We start from the raw sequence: 16,294 nt of genomic DNA, 5'->3' as shown, positions 1-16,294 counted from the left end.
AGTATACAGGTGGAATTCTTGATGTCTAAGTGGGAATCAAGAGCTTTAGCATCTGATGGGACTGCTAGCTAGAGGTATAATAGCAAAGACTAAGAGATAGTAGCATCAGGAAAATAGTGATAGCTCCTTGAATTCCAGAGTTAGTAGAGAGAGCAGCACTTGATAATGTGTCTGGGGTTTGAGGTGGGATGTTTGGTTTGAATGTACTTACAGTTTTTTCCCAAGAAGGTAGGACTACTCTTGAGGGCACGTTACTACTCGGCTATCTGCAGTTTGTGCTTCTGGAGAATTAGTAAGTGCTTGCTACTGTCACTGAATGGTAGGATAAAATGAGATATGGTCCTGCATAGTGTAACTCGATCCTGTGTCCTTTATAATCCTACGTGGAAATCAGTAAACTTATACATATTATTTTTCAAATTCCTTTATTATTAATGGTTAAACTTTGTTTATAATGGTAAGGATGTTAAGTGGGCTGGCATTTAAGCAAACCATATGAAGAGGCTAGGTAAAAATTGTTTAGAATTGTAAATTATGGTTTCAGATACTAATATTTTACATTTTACTTTTTTCTCTAAGCAAATGGTTATGAGCCTTAGAGTTTCTGAACTCCAAGTACTGTTGGGCTACGCTGGGAGGAACAAGCACGGACGCAAACACGAACTTCTTACAAAAGCCCTGCATTTGTTAAAGGCTGGCTGTAGTCCTGCTGTACAAATGAAAATCAAAGAACTCTACAGGCGGCGTTTCCCTCAGAAAATTATGACACCCGCGGACTTGTCTATCCCCAACGTACATTCAAGTCCTATGCCAGCGACTCTGTCTCCATCTACCATTCCACAGCTCACTTACGATGGTCACCCTGCATCATCCCCACTACTCCCTGTTTCTCTTCTGGGACCTAAACATGAACTGGAACTCCCACATCTCCCATCAGCGCTGCACCCAGTCCATCCGGATATAAAGCTGCAAAAGCTGCCATTCTATGACCTGCTGGACGAGCTGATCAAACCCACCAGTCTAGGTAAGATAGGAGGCTGTTTGCTTACTGCTGGGATTTGTATTTTGCTTTTAGACTTTCAACCTGACCCAGTTTATTCTGAAGTTCATGTTTGGTAGTAACTTCAGGGTGTTAATGAGAATCTTTTGAGTTTAGCTTAAATCAACTATATAAAAGTTGTTCTTTAGACAAAAGTAAACAACAGTTTTCGACACAGTATATACTAAGTTTAAAACAAGGTTTCACCATATAAAACTCTGGCTGTCCTGTATATTGCTATACAGACCACGCTGTCCTTGAACTCACAAAGATCCTCCTTCCTCTGCCTCTAGAGCCATTGGATTAAAGGAATGTTCCACTGTGCCTGGCTTCTAATTAATGTATAATAACCCTTATAAATTACAATTGAAAACAAATCTCCACTAGTCTCTAAATTCTGTTCTTAATTTTCAGCAGTTGATGACATCTAAAACAATCTGACCAATTTTGATTACTTGAATGTATAAATGGTTTTAATTATCATGAAAGGAAATTTGAGCCTTGATGTTGTGGTCAGCTTTCAGCTGCTGTTTTTCAAGCGGAGACATGTGCATTAGGCATACATGTGACATATACAAATTCCTATTTATATGTAATATGAGTGCTAGAAGTTTCTGTTAGTAGGTTTCCCATCCTGAGATTGCCTTGTCAAGGTATAGAGTTCAGCATATTTATCAATCAGTTTTAGTTGGTATGATGTCATCTGCTTTATTCATGTGAAACACAGTTGACTTTGTTGTGATTTTTGATGCCTTTGGTAGAATATACTTCAACAGCAAACTTTTCTGCATGTTACCTTGTTAGAAACCAGTGGTTGAAAAATTGTGGCTGGCAAGCTAATTCTAGTGGTTTGGTTTTGTGTGATATTTATGTAAGAATTTAGTTGTTTGAGGGAGGGTCTCACTCTGGAACCCTGACTGGCCCAGTACTCACAGCAGTCCTGTGACTACTTGACTTCCTGGGTGCTAAGATTGCACGTGAGAGCCACTGTCCCCAGCTCAGAAATTTTTTTACATATTCCTAAAATGTAAACAAAGCTAATGAATATATAAATAACAGATTATGTATGCCCCCAGAGCCTAAAGTATTTCCTGTCTGGCTCTTATAGAAATGTTTGTTGATTCCTGTCATTAATATTAAACATTTCAGTTTGAGGAATTGCTGAGTATTGAGAACAAGTTTTGAGTACTTTTAGAGAAGGAGTTGATGTTTTTGGGTTGGGGTCTCATATAGTCCACGTTGACCTACATGAGGCAGCGTATGACCTTGAATTCTTGATCCTCCTCTGCTGTCTAAGAACTGGGATTACAAGCATGAGCCACCAGTCTTTTGGACCTCTCCAAAATTTTAAAATTAGATCTTTGATTTATTATTTGAGAATTTCATATATGTATACAATATATTTTGATCATAGCCACCCTCGTCTCCTTCAGCTCTCCTTGGATCTTCCTCAATATGTTCCCCTCCTAACTTCCCTTTTGTTGGTTTGGTTACAATCCACTGAGTCCAATCAGTGGTTCATGTTTGTGCATTGGTGTGGGGCCATGATTTTGAACGCATTGCTGAAATTCTGTCACTGAACAAGGAAGTATTTTTATTTTAGTTGCATTTAACAGAATTTCTAAGAATAAATGAAGATACAGAAGGTATTTTCAAACAACATGAATTTTATTTTGTATGAATTTATTGAATTTAATTTTACAGTGTATGTGTGTGTGTACTGTATACACATGTGTACCCCCTTCATGTATGTGTTACAGCATGCATAGAAGGTCATAGAGTTGATTCTTCCTTTCTACCATGCAAATCCTTGGAATCAAATTTAGGTGGTCAGGATTTAAGGCAAATGCCCTTACCTGCTGAGCCATCTTGCCAGCCTGACAAACAACAAACACCATTTTATTCTTTAAAGAAAAAAAAATTAGATTTATTTATTTATTTTATTTGAGTGAATGTTATGTCTGCACATGGATACCTGGTATCTGTGGGGATCAGAAGAGGCTATTAGATTCTCTGGTGCTGGAGTTACTGGTTTTGAACCACTCACTGGATGCTGGGAATTGAATGAACCCAGGTCCTCTACAAGAGCAATAAGTGCTCTTAACTGCTGAGCCATCTCTTGAGCCCCATTTTATTCTTTTTTTTTTTTTGGTTTTTCGAGACAGGGTTTCTCTGTGTAGCTTTGCGCCTTTCCTGGGACTCACTTGGTAGTCCAGGCTGGCCTCGAACTCACAGAGATCCGCCTGGCTCTGCCTCCCGAGTGCTGGGATTAAAGGCGTGCGCCACCACCGCCCGGCCCCATTTTATTCTTAAAATGGCCAAACAAGAAAAAAAAAAAACAAAACTACCTAATGCATATAAAGCTTATGTATGTTCATTGTAAAAAAGAAAAGAAATTGTTAGCAGTTTGTATGTATACACAGATTAACACATGGTGTTTGTTATTTTTCATAGATGAATTTTGTACTTAGGATTGTGTGATTTGCCTTTTATTTCTTCCTTAATAAGATAAGCATCTTTTGTTGACTGACTCATGTAGATCTCTACCATTTTATATTAACGGCCTTATCTGTGTTTATATAAAGTTAATGTGTCATGTAGACACATATCATCTGAGGAACAATCATTAGATCATTTGAAATTTGATAGAAGAATGTTGGTAGCTTGTATTTTAATCTGGCTTTTAAACTCTTTTTCTGGTCTTAACAGTTAACCTCCCGTGCTTTCACTAACGTAAATCTCAAGTGTTGGTGTGATTAGATGATACTTCATATGTGTACCAATTTTGCTATGGAGAGTAGAAAAGCAGACTGGATGAGCATATGGGTATTGTAGTTTGATTTAATTTACCCATCGTTTACCCTTACATTTTAGTGTTTTAATCCCAGCACTCAAGAGACAGAGGCAGGTGGTTCTCTGTGAGTTTGAGGCCAGCCTGGTCTACAGAGTGAGTTCCAGGACAGCCAGGGCTACACAGAGAGACTCTATCTCAAAAAATAAAAATAATTTTAAAAGATTTATTTTTATTACTTTCATTTAGTGTTTGTGTGTGCATGTGAGTGCAGGTGCCCAAAGAAGCCTGAGGTGTTGGATCCCCCTCTGGAGCTGGACTTAAAGGTGATTGTGAGCCACCTGACAAGGTTGCTGGGGATCGAACTTGGGTCCTCTGGAAGAACAGTGCATCCTGTTAACCACTGAGCCATCCATCTCTCCAGCACGTGATCTCCACCACACACCCACACCCATTATTTTTAAAGACAAGAGTCTTGATATGTAACCCATGATGGCAAACTGATTGTAACCTGTGGCCTCTGTTTTGGGTGATTCCTAGTTAAGAATTTTGTTGTGTAAGGTTCTCACTCTGTAGTCCAGGCTAGCTTGGAGTTCACTGGGTAGCCTAGGCTTAGTTGGAGCTTGCAGCAGCAGAATCTAGTCCCTAGATTCTGATTACTTGTGAGACATCAGACCCAGTTCAGAATTTGTTGGTATACTCCAGAAAAGTTAAAATTAAACCAGTGACTGTACCAGGAGGTGACAGGTTGGTAAGAGTCTTGTCACTAAGCCTGACAACGTAACTTTGATCCTGGGGAACCACATGGACAAGGAGAAAATTGACTCCCCAGAGTTGTTCTTTGACCTCCACATGTGTGTGCCACTCCAACTCCATAAGTAAATAAATCTTGTTGTTGTTGTTGTTGTTGTTGTTTTAAATCAACAGTGAATATGTAACAGAGACCATGTGTGCCTGCACAGCCTATTTACCGTCTGGCTCTTTTTGGAGAAAGTTTGTTGATTCTTGTCATAAATCACTGAGTATTTCAGTTTTATGTATTGGTGAAATCTGAGAACACATTTTGAGAAGTTTTGAAGGGTTTTTTTTTTTTTTTTTTTTTTTTTTTTTTTTTAAGAGAAGGTTTCATGTAGCCCCAGACTTGGAACTCTCTGTGTATAGTCCAGGCAGGCCTCAAACTTGTAGTAGTCCTGATTCCTTGGTCTCTCAAGTTCTGTAACTACCTATATATACTATATACGCTAATACAGCCTGACTTAGGGACTTTGTTTTTTTAGAACCTTTTTTTGGGGGGTTGGGGGAGGAGACAAGGTCTTACTGTATACTCTGAATGGCCTGGAACTCACCATGTTGACAGGCTGGCTTCCACCTCCTCCTTCCTTCCAAAATGCTGGATTAAAGATGTGAAACATCACACCCAGGTTTAGAACATTTTTAATTTATTCTTTGACACTTTCATGCATGTAAAAAATAGATCTTGATCATGTCCGTTTCTACCTCCCACCACCATCACCTTAAGGACATTTTAATGTTAATAGTTGTAGATAAGCATATTTGATTTTCCCCTAAAGATATTAAGCAGATAGCTACAAATTCAACTCATGCAGCTGCTGATGACCTTGAACTCCAGATTTTCCTGGCTCTACTTCCCAAGTGTCACCAAACTTGGTTCTTTTGTTTGTTTTTACTGTTTTAAATGGCCCCCAAATGTCATCCTAAAATATCGTATAGTGGTCTGATTGATGTAAACCTCGGTTGAGCTGGGTGTGGTGGCCCATGCCTTTAGTTACAGTACTTGGGAGGCAGAGACAAGTACCGGGACAACCAGGGCTACACAGAGATAGCCTGTCCCAAAAAACAACAAATATGTAAGATACAAGTGCTAGGCAAGCTTTGTCCAGGCAGGAGTTAGCAGTATTGTCAGCCATGAGTTAAGGTTGATGATCAGCCATATAGTATTAAATGAGGGGTTTTCAGATAGAAACACAATACACAAAATATTAGCACATACAATGAGGTTAGGTGCTGATTAGTTGATGTAAATTTTGTGAGCTGAGAGGCTTGCAGGAGCCAAACCCCACTTCCGTTAGTACTAGTTCATTGTTTGAGTGCCTGACTGCACCGAGCAGAGCTGCTGCAAAGAACCAGAATTGACTACGTGTAGAATTTGATTCAAATACCAGGTGTTTGGAATGTGGTCCGTTTTCACATAAAAATACAAAAGTAGTGTGTCACTATGTTTCAAATTTCTCATTCCTTAGCGTAGAATGAAAATAAACATTTTGATTCTGAATCAAACGATCTTACCAGAAAGTAATGTGTAGAAGCTTAATTCAGTAAACATTTGTTGCATGGGAGTGCTTTCATGAATCCTAAAATGATTTATTGAGAAAGATTGTGAGTAACCTGAAAAATTTAGGATGAACACAGTTGTAGGACTGTGCTTTTCTGGATTAGTAAATGACCAAGTCTTACTATGTAACCCTGGTGGACCTTGAACTTGCTATGTAGTCCATGCTGTCTCAAACTCACAGAGATTGACCTGGGATTAAAGGCATGTGTTACCACACCTGGCAAGACTGTTTTGGTGTGTGTATTCTCCATAGAATGAAGTGGCTCCATTCATACAGAATACAGATTTTTTTGGGGGGTGGGGGGGAAGCTCATTTGTTTAGATCTTGGAAAATCATGTATTTTGAGAAATTAAATAGCTTCTGGTATTTTCTTCATTTTTAAAAATACACACATTAAAATAAAGCCTTTAAAGAGCTTAGCTTATAGTTGATTACCTGATCACAGCTGTCACTTGATTTAGAATGTGACAGGTAAATTTGATTATTCTTTGCCCCTTCCATTTGGCCATAAGCATTGATATATCACAATTTAAAAATACTCAGTCTCGATGTTGTGATAAGTGTTTCTAATCCTAGACCTTCACAAACATACTACATAAAAACATTCAGCTTATAACTGGAATTAATCAGTTAATCAATTGATAGGGTCTCCTTATACAGTCCAGACTTTCTTGAAACTCACTCAGCTCCTGCTTCTGCCTTGTAAGCACTGTAATCACAGGTGTATGTCAGGTGGCCTGTGTTTCCTGCTACAGTCAAAGGAGTTGTGAAGATCCTAGCGGATAGGATGGCTGAGAAGACAGTTCATAAGCTGTGTTTGTATTGACATCAGGTCTTATATAGCAGTCTAGTTTCCCATTCCCTATTTAGTAGAAGTTAGCCTTGAGCTCCTGATCTTCTACCTCCTTGGATTATAGGCAGGCTACTATGCCTTGTTTTATAAAACCCAAGACTTCATGCATGCTACATAAGCACCTTGGCTACATCCGCCCCATTGTGGGCTTATAGTCTTATTTAGAAGCTAGATTAGTGTCCCCTTAAAATTTTAATTATTACTATTTTTTTAATGTGTGTGGGTGTTTTGCTTATATCTTAAGTCTGTATATCACATTCATGCCTAGTGCCTAAGGAGAGCTTTGGGTTTCCTGGGACTGGAGTTACAGATGGTTGTGAGCCGCCATGTGGGTGCTGGGAATCAAACCTAGGGCCTCTGCCCGAGCAGCCAGTGCTCTTGACCTCTGAGTTGTCTCTCCAGTCCAGGGTAGCCCCTTTTTCTTTTCTTTATTCCACACCCCCCCTCCATGTGTAATTGAGCTCAGGACCCTATGCATGTGAGGAAGGCAGCTACCATGGAATTATATCTCCAGCAGCCCCTTTCCTTTTTTTTTTTTTTTTTTTTTAAGATTTATTTGTTTATTACGTATGCAGTGTTCTGTTTGCATGTATGCTTACACACCAGAAGAGGGCGCCAGATCTCATTACAGATGGTTGTGAGCCACCATGTGGTTGCTGGGAATTGAACTCAGACCTCTGGAAGAGCAGCCAGTGCTATTAACCACTGAGCCATCTCTCCAGCCCCATCCCTTTCCTTTTTTTTTTTTTTTTTGGTTTTTCGAGACAGGGTTTCTCTGTGTAGTTTTGCGCCTTTCCTGGAACTCACTCTGTAGACCAGGCTGGCCTCGAACTCACAGAGATCCACCTGTCTCTGCCTCCCGAGTGCTGGGATTAAAGGCGTGCGCCACCACCGCCCGGCTCATCCCTTTCCTTTTTAAAGGAAGTATTTTCATACAGATATCTGCAAGTTTCAGGCTTTTAAAGATATATAAATCATTCATATAAAAACTTCTGAGGGCGGTGGTGGCACATGCCTTTAATTCCAGTACTTGGGAGGCAGAGCCAGTGGATCTCTGAGTTTGAGTCCAGCCTGGGCTACAGAGCAAGATCCAGGACAGGCACCAAGACTACAGAGAAACCCTGTCTAGAAAAACTAAAAAAAGAAAAGAAATTTCATTCTATGCCGGGCGGTGGTGGTGCACGTCTTTAATCCCAGCACTCGGAAGGTAGAGCCAGACGGATCTCTGAGTTCCAGGGCAGCCTGGGCTACAGAGTGACCTAAGCAGTGATGGAAGAGCTTTCAGGGGGGTTGTGAGCACTCTGAAGAAGTGAGCACAAGCTGTGCTCCTGTGTGCTGGCAGCTTGGGGCCAGAGTGCAGAGTCCTCGGTTTCTGTGGGTGGGCTTCCTCACTAGAACCTTTGCCTCCTACTTTGGCAGCACTGGCTCTGACCTTCAGAGCAAAACTCCAAGGTTTACCTTGCACACCTATGCCTTGTTGATAATCTTCTTATCTGCTGAGTCTAGCTTCATATTTAGTAGTGTTTACACAATTGTCCCAAAGTCTAAGGCTGAGGCATTTCGTGTGCTTTAGTGAATGGTATCTGAGTATTTGAATGTAATCTTGGGAACTATATTACACTTTCTTGCTTAGAAAGGAATTTTGACAGAATCAGTAAAGAACTCATTTATGTAGTTGTAAATATGAAATAAAGCCTGTTAAAATTGAGAGATCTGGGTTGGGGAGGTGGCTCAGCAGTTAAGAACACTGGCTGCTTTCAGAGGACTGGGGTTTGATTCCAGTATTCATAAGGCAGTTCACAATTGTCTTTCTCCAGATCCCAGAGACCCAGCACTCTGTTCTGGCCTTCACAGGCACCAGGTATATACAGACTTACATGTTTCCAGAACACCCATCCACATAAAATGCAAATTTAAACACATACATACACACACACACACACACACACACACACACACACTCCTTCATGCTGCACATGATGGTGCAAACTTATAATTCTAGTATTCAAGAGGTAAAGGAGGATAAAGAGTTCATATAGTGAATTCAAATCAGCCTCAGATATGTGATACCCTGGCTCATTAAACAAACAAACAAAAATTAAAAAGGATCAGCCAATAAGCACACTGTAAAGTGTTTTGACTCAAGTGGTACATTTAGCATCTAGTTTCCTTTGCATCTTCCTGTTGAACTCTCTGGTACAACTAAATCTTGATTACATTTTATTTTTAGCAAATTTAGCCAGAAGTAATGCCCCAAAATGAAAATAGCTAAATAAGAACCAAAAAAAGAATTTGAATAACTCATCTCCAAAATTATTGGGATCCTATGTAAGTACTGTCAGAATAGAAGAGAGACATGGCTAGGAACGGTCTTGAGTCACCCCGGTATATTCACGGGGTCAGCGCTCGGAGAAGGCATACTTTTGTATAATGGAAACACTTCCTTGTGCTTTTGACCGTCTCTCCATACAGTGGTCACTGTACAGTTAGTAGCCTATGGTCACAATGTAAGAAAACTCAAAGGAAATGATAGGTAAATCTGGTTACATAATCATTATTTCTAAGATTTAAAATAGTTATTATTCTTTGAGAATGTGATGCATGCATATAATGTATTTTAATCATGTTCACCTATACTCCTCACCTCTAGCTTTCCTCAGACCTCCCCTCAGAACTCCCTAAGTGAAATTTCTAAAGTTCAAGTATAAAGATGAATATCAAATAGGAAAAACTTTTTTAAAGATTCATTTATTTTTACATACGTGAGTGCTTTGCCTGCACATATGCACATGTACTACATTGTGCCCACAGAGGCCAGAGAAGGTTTTGGATCTGGATATAGGGTTACAAATGGTTTTGAGCCACTGCATGGATTCTGGGAACTGAACCGTGTCCTCTGCAAGAGCAGCAAATGCTCCAAACCACTGCATTTCTCCAGCCCCAGAAAAACAACTTTTAAAAGATTATTTATTTTTATGTGTCTAGTGTTTGCCTGCATGTATGTTTGTTCACCATGTGTGTCCCTGGTCCACAGAGGTCAGAAGAGGGTGGCAAGACCCCTGGAACTGGAGTTACAGACTGTTGTAATACTGTGTCAATGCTGGGAACCAAACCGTGGGTCTTTAACTGATGGGCCATAGCTCCTGTCCTCAAGGGTGGGAAAGTAATCAAAGATACACCTAATGGAAAGAGCTGATAGATCACTGTGAGAGAGGGTACAAAAAACATTAATTAGACAAATCCTCAAAATGAGCAAATTTGGGGCATAGCTGCCAATTTCTCTCATCCCAGTACTTTTTTTAATTAATTTTTTTTAATTTAAAAATGTAAGAGACAAATTCTAAGTGAGTCAGTAATGAGATTAAAATCTCCCTTGCTCATTGTTTTGGACTGGCTCTACTCACTGCTTGCAGCTTTCCTTGTTAGTCATTTCATGTTCCTGTTCCCTCTAAATTCCTGGGCTTTCCGTCTGTCTGTCTTGCCCTCACACTCAGCTTCACACACTGCTGGGGCTGCTTCACCTGTTCTAACTGCCGCCACACAATGTCAGGCCTCTGAGACCTCCTTTGAATCTGGGCAGTCGTCCTCATGACCCTGTAACTCTGACACTCTGCACTAATACAAAACTAGCATCATGTGGACAGTGCCAGGTTCTGCCACAGGTTCCAGGGAGAGCCTGGCTTCTTTGGATCGTGCCTGTGTTTGCTTCTGAGTGTCGAGATGGCTGGAAACACTCCAGTCAGGTGCCCCGTGTACGCAGTGCACCTAAAACTCTTCTTAAAGTCGTTCAGATGTGCTCATAAGACCATTATATCCTCGAGCCTGCTTGGATGGGGTTTGATGGGTGGTGCCTGAGCAATCTGGAGGTGCCTTTAATGCATCTTTCCTAATGTCCTCTCACAAAGTACTTGGCTGCTATTTTTCTCAACTGCCACACTTTCTTGGTCCCAACTTTACACACCTTCCTTATTTGGGCAACTGTTTCTCAACAGAAGTTTCTGAAACTTTTTAAAAATTCTGTTTTCTGCTAGCAGTCTCACTGCAAGTGTGAGTGCATGCAGCTAGCACTAACCTGGTACAGTCTGACATTTTCTGTCACCTCAGTCAGTCACCTTTAAACCTAGCCTTCCACAAAGGCTTAGAGGAGGCACACCTGAAAGTGACTTCTTGCTCTAGTGTGACACAGACAACTACTATGTGAAAGTTGAAGAGCCTGGCCTTCACCGCCCAGAGTTTAGAGTTTAGAGTTCTGGTCTCTGAGCACCCACCAGTACCACCTGATAAGCTCTGTCTTTATACAGTATTCTCAGACCATTACTAACTCCAGACTTCCAAACTCCTCCAGAAACCAGTTCAACTCCTTAAGAACCACATGTTCAAGTTTTGCTGACAGCAGTGACCTCACTTCCCTGGTACCAATTTTGTGTTACTTTTCTGTTGCTGTGACAATGATGGAGGAATGTAAAGGAAGGAAAACTTGCTTCGGTTGAGTTTGAGAGGACCCACAGTGAGGGCGACGTGGCAGTGGCAGGCAGACGTGGCAGGGGCCATTACTTGAATCAGAACAAAAGGGTGAGCTCTCATTGCCATTTCAGTTCCAGAACTTTGCATTGTTCTCCAAGGACCCTGAAGCAGTCAGTCACTCACAGTACCCTGCCCAGCTCCTAAAAACCACCAACGTGCCTTTTGGTGTCATTTCCTTTTCCTTTGTTGTATAATTTGGTGGTGTTTGAGATGAGGTCTTTCTCTGATGCCAGCACTAATTTTTGCATGTTAATTATGTATTTTGCCATGTTCTTGGCTTTCTATATTTGTAATATTGCACTATTCTTGAATTCCTGGTGGGGGGAGCCCTCAATTATTTGTATAAAATCCTTTTTATGGGTTATTAAATTTGAAGTGTGCACATTTTTTGTCTTATTTCTTATAGAAGGCATCTTGGTTGGTTAGTGGATTGATTTTGGCTTTTTAGCCCCGGTTAGCCTAGAGTTCACTTATGAGCCTAATCTGGCCTCCAACTAACTCATGGCAATCCTGCCATAGCCTCCTGAGTACTGAGATGTTAGGCATGAATCACTTGAGTTTGATAACATTATTTCATTGTGTTAGCCAAGGGCAGCCTTGAACTCTCGAGCCTCCTGCCTCATTCTGAGTGCTAGGATTACAGGTATGTTCCCTCACACCTGGCTTAGAGTTGATTCTTTTCCACTGATATATCTGAGTAGTTGTTTTGTGCTATTTATTTTTTTTAGACAGTATCTCTTGCAGCCCAATTAAGACTTGAACTTGTGATGTGTCTGAGGCTGCTCTTGACATTTAGACTAGAGGAGTCGTCCCCCGTCCCCCCCCCCCCCCCAGGGTTTCTCTCTGTAGACCAGGCTGGAAGAGATCCGCCTCTCTCCGCTTCTCAAGTGCTGGGATTAAAGGCGTGCGCCACCACTGCCCGGCTAGAGGAGTGCTCTTAACAGCTGACCTTCACTGATTTACTTGTCATTGCATGTAATTTTTTTTTAACTAAAAAAAAATTTGACAATATACTCATTTGTTACAAACACTGACCTTTAAAAATGCCGTGGCTTATGTTATGGCATCTTCATACATACGTGGCATTCTTCTGTTCTTATTTGACTGTCCAAAATCTGGAAGGGTTTACAAGAAGGAAGGTTCTCTCCACCCTGATCTCCAGCACTCGGGATGCTTTCACAGTTCCTTAGGCATCTTCCCAGAGACAGTTCCTGCATACGAAAATGTTTGTCTCATTCTTTTTTAGTGACTACTTCACAAGTGAGTGAATGGGTTATGGATTTCTCCAGTTTTTTGGGGGGAAGGGGTCTGGCTTTTCACTAGTGTCTTGCTGTTTTAAGACAGTGTTACAGAGACTGTTCTGTGGTACATACCTCTGTGTACATATCTAAACATAGCCAATTTTTAATTTTTTATTTATTTTTATAAGACAATTCCTAGAAACAGGATATATATTAAAAATCTTGGTAGAAGTATCTAAATTTCCTCCCAGAGAAAAGTTTGTGTGAATGTTTAATCCCCCTGATTATTATGAAAATCACAGATTTTTCTCCTAGGCTTTCAGTGATGTCATGTAATAGAAAACTTGTTGTTTATTCCTAATTAATAGCTACAACTTTATAACCCTTGTAGCTTTAAACTAAATGGATCATCATAAAGGTGGAGTTCTTTATATGTTTTAGGTAATTGTTTCTTTTTCTTTCTTTTCCTCCCCCAACCCCCCCAAACAGGGTTTCTCTGTGTAGCTTTGGAGCTTGTCCTAGAACTCACTCTGTAGCCAAGGCTGGCCTCGAACTGACAGATATTCACCTGCCTCTTTCTCCCAAGTGCTGGGATTAAAGGTGTGCGCCACCACAACCCAGCTTGTTTCTTTTTCTTATGAACTGATTGTTAGATATTTATTCTTTCAAATCAGATTGTTAGTCTTTCCCCCCTGAATCTTTGAATTAAGAAATTTAGGCACAGCAGGGCATAGTGGCGCATGCCTTTAATGCCAGCACTCAGGAGGCAGAGGCAGGAGGATCTCTGTGAGTTTGAGGCCAGCATGTTCTACAGAGATCCAGGAAAGGCTCCAAAGCTACACAGAGAAACCCTGTCTCGAAAAACCAAAACAACAACAACAAAAATTAGGCACATGTAGCTCAGTGGGTAGAATGTTTGCCTAGAATGCCTAAAGCCTAAGGTTGATCCCCAGCACAGCAAAAAAATGTGATGGCAGACATCTATTCTTCAGAACTTGGAGGTAAGGCAGGAGGGTCAGAAGTTCAAGTCCACCTGGACTGTCTCTTTTTTCTTCCTTGTGATGAGTGATGGAAATGACCTGTCGTTTTATAGTTATTGCTAAGTACTATTCTGCAGCATGAATGTGTCACAGTATGTTTACTTCTTGAGGCTGATTTGGTGTCTAGTTTCTGGCAATCACAGATGGTGACTAGTGTTAATATGGATGCACATTTTTCCAGACACACCCAGGAGTGCATCCTGGTCATGTGTGTGTAGGTGTTTACATTTTGGGAAAATACTGAGCCATTTTCTAGAGTGGCAGTATTTTTCATATCTACAGGCAGGTTGGCAAGCAAGAGTGATGACAATAGCTGTGTGTTGTGGGTGCCTCTGGGCCTCCCTGGCCAATAACTCATGGGGAGGGATCCTGTGCTTGCCACTGAGATTTTTCATTTAATAACCTGTGTCTTCTAGGATAATAAGCATTGTCCCCCCATGCAAGATACCTACGTTCAAACTTGTTTATGTTTTTTTTTTTAGAAATTATAGTTTTAGCTATCTAGTTTAAACATTTAACCCCTACAATTTCCCCCATCCTTGCCAGTACACTTATTATTGTCATTAGTTTTAAATTGTGCATATTTGTTTGTTGGTTGGTTTTGTTGGGTTTTCGAGACAGAGTTTCTTTGTGTAGCCTTAGCTGTCCTGGATCTCGCTCTGTAGACCAGACTGGCCTCCAACTCACAGAGATCCTCCTGCCTCTGTCTCCCAAGTGCTAGGATAAAAGGCATGCACCAACACTGCCCAGCTGCTGCTTCTCCTTCTTAAATGCGTGTGTGTGTGTGTGTGTGTGTGTGTGTGTGTGTGTGTGTGTGCTGTTTGCACTCTTTGTTTTGTGATGTGTTGTTTCAAGCAGGGTCTTACTATGTAGCTCAGGCGAGCCCTAGACTTCTTTTTCCTTCCCTCTGCCTTAGCCTCTGGAGTTCCACTAACTGAGGATCAGGCATTCAAACATGAACCTGTGGAGGCCATTCTCATTCAAACCATCATACTCAATAACCGCTTTTACCTGCTGAGACATCTTGAGGGTCCTCTTTCTTTTTTTCTTTTTCTTTTTTTAAAGATTTATTTATTAGGTGTGCAGTGTTCTGCCTGCATGTATTCCTGCAGGCCAGAAGAGGGCACCAGGTCTCATTACAGATGGTTATGAGTCACCATGTGGGTGCTGTGAATTGAGCTCAGGACCTTTCGAAGAGCTGCCAGTGCTCTTAACCTCTGAGCCATCTCTCCAGCCCCCAAAGTTCCTCTTTCTATCTTTGAGTAACAGAGTCTTGCTTTCTAGCCAGGCTGACTCTGAATGTAGGATCTTCCTACTTCAACTTCCTAGGGTTTACATCGTGTGCTATCATTTTTGGCTCTTGCTTTTAATTTTTTTTTGCATGTATGTGTTAGAATTTCATTTTTTTCTCATGGTTATATATGTGTATTATGTATGTATGGATGTATTCCCTTGTATTCTAGCTAATATGAATATTCATGTACAATTTTCATCATGGATATTGTCTTTGTTAATTTTATATTGCTGTGATAAGACACTGTGACCAAGGCAAATCATAGAAAAAAAAAAATGGTTGATTGGGGCTTACTGTTTCAGGTTAGTGTCCATGACCATCATGGCAGGGAGCATGGCAGCAGGCAGGCATGGCAGTGGAGCAGTAGCTGCAAGCATACATCTTGATCCACAGGCATGAATCAGAGATAGAGCTAACTGGGAATGGTGTGGGCTTTTGAAACCTCGAAGCCCACATCCAGTGATACACCTCCTCCCATAAGGCCATACTTGCCAATCCTTCCCAAATAGTTCCACCAACTGGGGACCAAACACTCAAGTATTTGAGATTATGGGGGCCATTCTCATTCAATCCAGCACATATCCATTTTCAGTTCTCTTGTGTATGTTCCTAGGAGTAGAACTGCTGCTTTATATGGTAACTCTGAATGACCTTTGAAGAACTGCCAGACTTTTCCAAAGCAGCTGTACCATTTTACATTCCCACCAATACTGTATGCATGCTCACCAACACTTGTTATTGTGTCTTTTTTGTTATTGTTTTCCAAGACAGGCTGCTCTGGAACTCCTGTGTAGAGCAGGTTGGCCTTGAACTCAGAGATTCCCCTGGCCCATTGCATCTTTTTTTTAATGAAACCATTCCAATGGACAGAGTGGCACATGTCTTCATTATAAATAGCACACTGTAACCTCTGTAAAAGTTTGGTTTTAAAACATAGTCCACTTTTTTATGTTAACTTTATTATATTTGGTCTTCATTTGTTCTTTTTTGTCATTGAGGGCTTTTTTTCTCCTGGTCTCTGTGACATGAATTATTTGTTCTTTGCTTCTCTTTGATTTTTCTAGGACTTTGAAACTACTTAATAGTTTTGTTTTTTGAGATAGCTTTGTCAGGTAGCATCAATTAGCCTAAAGCTATTGATCCTTCCTTAGCCTCCTC

The 16,294-nt window shown here is 40.8% G+C and overlaps 1 protein-coding gene across 2 annotated transcripts in view; it reads left to right on the top strand.

Annotated features, from left to right (window-relative positions):
* The window catches only part of Pias1 (protein inhibitor of activated STAT 1), a 116,633-nt gene that overhangs the window by 30,994 nt on the left and 69,345 nt on the right, over window positions 1-16,294 (top strand). For both annotated transcript variants that reach the window (XM_059268064.1, XM_059268065.1), the window contains exon 2: window positions 580-1,024. In XM_059268064.1, coding sequence (XP_059124047.1) covers window positions 580-1,024 — 445 coding nt within the window. The remainder of the gene's footprint in view (window positions 1-579; window positions 1,025-16,294) is intronic.

The sequence above is a fragment of the Peromyscus eremicus genome, chromosome 7, assembly GCF_949786415.1.
Source record: "Peromyscus eremicus chromosome 7, PerEre_H2_v1, whole genome shotgun sequence".
Taxonomy (NCBI): Eukaryota; Metazoa; Chordata; class Mammalia; order Rodentia; family Cricetidae; genus Peromyscus; species Peromyscus eremicus.
This window is presented reverse-complemented; position numbering and strand designations above follow the sequence as displayed.